The sequence below is a fragment of the Etheostoma spectabile genome, chromosome 6, assembly GCF_008692095.1.
Source record: "Etheostoma spectabile isolate EspeVRDwgs_2016 chromosome 6, UIUC_Espe_1.0, whole genome shotgun sequence".
Taxonomy (NCBI): Eukaryota; Metazoa; Chordata; class Actinopteri; order Perciformes; family Percidae; genus Etheostoma; species Etheostoma spectabile.
This window is the reverse complement of record NC_045738.1, coordinates 19,860,497-19,865,036: the sequence shown is the minus strand read 5'-3', so window position 1 is coordinate 19,865,036 and position 4,540 is coordinate 19,860,497. Positions and strand designations below refer to the sequence as shown.

Below are 4,540 nucleotides of genomic sequence, written 5' to 3'. Positions count from 1 at the left end.
ACTACTGAATGATAATTCTCAAAGCTCTGGAGAACATGCTAATCCGCTGCATAATTCATCACCGCACAAAGCATACTTCTTCTGTCAGCTGATCAGTATTCAGAAGGTTTGGCCTTCTAGAGCTACTGAACTGCAGCAAAATCCACAACTCTTTTAACATTCAGTTTTAATCTACCTAATAAAGTGTGTACTTCGAAGAAAGGATGATTATTCAGATTAAGCGTTAAGGTAACGCACTGTTGTTACCGCTGGTTGTGGTTGCTGCTGACCATCAGTAATGCATATTAATGGAATCTGTCAAGCCTTTTGTTTCACAGCATAGAGATACAAGTATGACAAACACAAACCATTTTCTTGTCTATTTGCACTTATGTCCCTGGGAAGAGAGGCAAAGCCGCCAATGGTTATATATCACGTTCTAAATATGGCATAGTTACCCAAACAATCAAGAAAAAGTCTAACATATATAGGCAGCAATGGTAGAAATCAGCATCTGCAGAGCAATAAAATACAGAACACACTTCACAGATCTAAGTACAAGCCTTTTTTCTCTCCAAGCAAACTATAAAATGCAAGCCTAATATGCAGTTCCACTTAGCTTCATCTGCCCTCATGATAATGTAAGTGTGTGTTTATTGAAATTGCTATAGCGCAACACCTTGTTCACATCTTTACGCATTGTTGGGTTAACAGAAATTGGATGTCATTTGCAGAAGAGCTCCTCTTTTTCGTTCTACTGTGTTTCCGAAAAGTTTACGGACACTTTGGATTTTGGACCAAGAACATGGCAACCACATACTTAGTTGATTGACAGAGATGAGTTTGATAATTTAATGGTTTATGTTTGAGACTCAGTTGTTCAAAGATTTTGAGGGGTCAGCTCCTTACTGAGGTCAATGTATGCATCATATCAGATATAATACAGTGCAGAAATGGGGATTGAGTATTTCCAGAATCAGAAGACTCTTTGCTTTTGCGTTTTTTATTGGGTATTTAATAGAGGACTTAGGTGTCTGTTAGCTTTGGTAAACTCAATTCAAAAAAACAAAGACTTGTTTATTTAAATTGTCTTATACATTGGACTAGGACAACTTTGGGCCTCACCAAACAGAAAGCTGAGTTTGTTCTGATCATTTTGAGGTGGAACACATGGGCCTCAAGTCCTATTCAAATAGCCTTTAAAGGTGAATTGAAGGAGATATGTAAAAATCGATGCCCTTAGACCTCAGAGGGTTAGGTATTTTGTTTCTGATGCTCTGGAGAGGAAAGACAATGTCATTTAAAGAGAAACACAACGGACCAAAGCTGTGAACAAGGCGTAATGACGATGTCTGATACCATCTGATAAAAAGATGCAAGAAACTGCCTCGTCTGAGGAGGAGGTGCTGAGACACAGTGATGTTCGAGAATGAGCTCTTGCCCATCCGCCTACTTCCTGTCAAAAAGCTGACACTTCCTCCCAGCGACGCTGTTAGACTCAGCGGCACTAATTATAGCGCCAAGTCCAACCGAGGCTGCAGTATTCTGCCTCGACTGCAAAATTGTGCTTAGGAGTTTATGTCCCAGAAGTGTTAAGGCTTTTTAAAATCTCAATACCAGACACTTCTAAGTACTAATGAGTACTAATGAGCTATAGCAATAAGGTTTAACAACATGAATGATTCAATGTAAGAGCGGTATTAAAGGTTTATATATTCACAAATAAGCACAGTCAAGTCAATTTGAAAATAAGTAGAGAAATGGTAAAAAGAATTGGCCTGGTATTGATGTTTTTTTTTGTTTTTTTTAAACTCATACGATATGTTTTGAGTCAGAGAGGATAGTTTCGCAAAGCACCTAATTACGGTTGAGCAAACTCGCGAGATGTCATGGGAAGAAATTAGTCTGAATGTTAATGAAAGTATTTTTTGGATCTCTTTAAGACAACTGCAGCTATGTTGCTTTTATGCAGCAACAAAAAATACAGAATTTAATCCCTCGCTCACATTTTTTTGGGGGGGATTCTTTCGCTAAAAACAATGTTCACTGTCCAACCCAACCATGTACTTTAATGCTCTGCGAACCTAACCTCCTAACAGAGGCTCCTTATCTTTCCTGTCATTGGGAGCCAGTAAGGATGAGGGGTTAGCATAATTAGCGGTAGCTGCAGTTAATGGAGCCACAGGGTGGCCATGGCGAGCAGGATCGAAGGCCCCAAGGTGGAGGCGAGGGAGGCGGCCAGGTGCCTGCCGTCGTTCACCAGCCTGAAGGAGATGACCTCCACTTTGAACCCGTCCTCGGTGGCTATGCAGCGAAAGACGCCTTCCTTCAGGGGCGTGTCCAAAGCCGGCCCCAGGACGCAGAAGTCTCCGGAGAAGAGGCAGGGGTAGTTCTTGACACAGTTGTCTTTCACCCAGCGGTAGGTGGCGTGGAAGGAGCGCACGGGACAAGGGAGAAAGATGGAGGTGTTGGACTGCACCAGCACTTCTCTGGGGGAAGTGCTACGCTGTTTTAATGCTGAGGGACACAGAAATAAAGATTTTTTTTTCACACCAAAATAAACCCTTACACATTGCAACTGTAAATGTTGATTGCCCTTTTTGATCGTCTGTAGTGTAAGTCAGTGAAAAAGCATTGTTCGGCTAGATAAACGATAAAGAGTGAAGATGATTAAGCATTTTGGATGAAAGTTTGTAATTTTTGTACAATTCCTTTGCTCCAAAATATCAGTTCAAAATTAAAACACATTGCTTTTTTAAAGCAGTAGCTTCTGAGGGACTAGATAGAACTTGGTTTTCCATTGTACAGCCAGGACATTTGGCATCAGTGACACACCTGGAAATGAACGCATTGTTAAAATCTGATCATTTGAGGAGATAGCCGTCCCTACAGAGGGGAGTAATTGGCATTATTAGCTGAGGTTATAACTGGGTTTTGAGCTTTAAAACAGAGCAAGCCGTGATGTAAAACAACAAATCCCAGATCTGCAGATTTTCGGACTCTCCTCAATTATTTGATAATCATCTTTTCACTGTAGCTGCTCAGAAAAAAGTCCTATTTTGGATTGATTAAGATACACAGAGAGTGGGAGAGAGCAGATAAGGGCTCACCAGCAGCTTCGCCACAAACCGAGGAGTTGGAACGGTCCAGATTCTGAATGAGTGTCCTGTTGGGAAATAATAGAGAGGACAAATTAGCCGCATTAAATAGTTCCACAAATGGCTTATGAGCCTTCACATCAACCTAGTGTTACTCGCAAAATTAAAACATGCGGGGACAAATCATTCAATAATGTCAGGGGAGAAAGGAGTCAGAGGCTTATCATTGTACGACACATGATTGACATTCAAATTTTTCTCTAAAGAATTGGAAATGCACAAACCCTATTGCAATAGTAACCAAGAAACACAGCTAACTCACCGTTGCATTTTTGGTGATTGACATATTTTCTTTGAACTGTAGTTTCTTGACAGTTTCATGACAACCACGTCCAATGACTTTTTTTTTGGAAATCTCTAATAATGGCCCTCTCCTCTCTTGTCTTCTCATGCACAAACAAACAAAGTTCAACAGTGACCGCTGACTTTTTAAACGCCACTAGTTATGGAAGTAAATTTTGATAGGTTGGTATTTATGTATGTCAGGTTTCAAATGTCTAAATATTCTCAGGGAGCTTTCAGGACAGGGTCAGCGTGAAGTGGACACAAGGTAGCAGGAATAGATCGGAATGTGTAAAACTATAGTAGAAGTGTCTTTTTAACCCTTGTGTTGTCTTCCCGTCAAAATTTACAATCAACACTTTTGTTGATGCTTTTTATTGATGTTTTTAACTTTTTCTTACGTTTTTGTCAACACTTTTGATGTTTTTTTTCAATGTTTGTCACTTTTTTCTTACGTGTTCAACACTACATGAACTTATTAACTGTAGTTTTACACTTATTTTTTATATACTTAGCTCTAATGTTTAGGAAATTATACCTCATGTTTGAGGACGCAGAAATTAGGAATTATTTAGATTAAAAATAAAGGAATGTATGTTGATGGATAATCACAGACTGGAATATTTCAAAACCACTTCAAGTTTTTCTTCAAATGCTACAAAATTGAATGTGACACCCCAACATTAATGAAAGTAGAGATTTGTACTTGCCAAAGAGCGTTGTGAGGAATCAATATGTTATTTTGGGTAATGAAAAAGAACATTGATATAGGAAATCGGGTCAATTTGACCCGAAGACAACATGAGGGTTAAAGTCATTTTTAGAATTGTTTTAAAGGTGACCCTGTCTAGATCAGCTGACCAGTGCAGGACAAGAAGACCATCAAAAATTCATATGCAATGTTATTCTGATGTTCGTTGGTCACTCTTGTATAGACATCAGTGTGTGTAAAGACTCTCTGTGTCATGAAAGTTTGTTCACTGTTTATAAACCTGCAAATGATCTGAAATCTTTGGACTCGTCCTGTTTGAAGTCTCCATCATCATTTTATGATCTCAACCCCGATAACAATGTTCACCGTTCAATTGCTCCATTGACAATTCAGAAAACGCTGTATAAAG

The 4,540-nt window shown here is 39.3% G+C and overlaps 1 protein-coding gene across 1 annotated transcript in view; it reads right to left on the bottom strand.

Annotated features, from left to right (window-relative positions):
• Window positions 1-1,996: 1,996 nt before the first annotated feature.
• si:ch211-113g11.6 (semaphorin-7A) overlaps window positions 1,997-4,540 on the bottom strand; it is a 39,947-nt gene continuing 37,403 nt past the window's right edge. The window contains exons 13-14 of the mRNA XM_032517878.1: window positions 3,090-3,145; window positions 1,997-2,496 (exon numbers count right to left, since the gene is read on the bottom strand). Of these exons, the coding sequence (XP_032373769.1) occupies window positions 2,150-2,496; window positions 3,090-3,145 (403 nt within the window). The 3' untranslated portion in view covers window positions 1,997-2,149. The remainder of the gene's footprint in view (window positions 2,497-3,089; window positions 3,146-4,540) is intronic.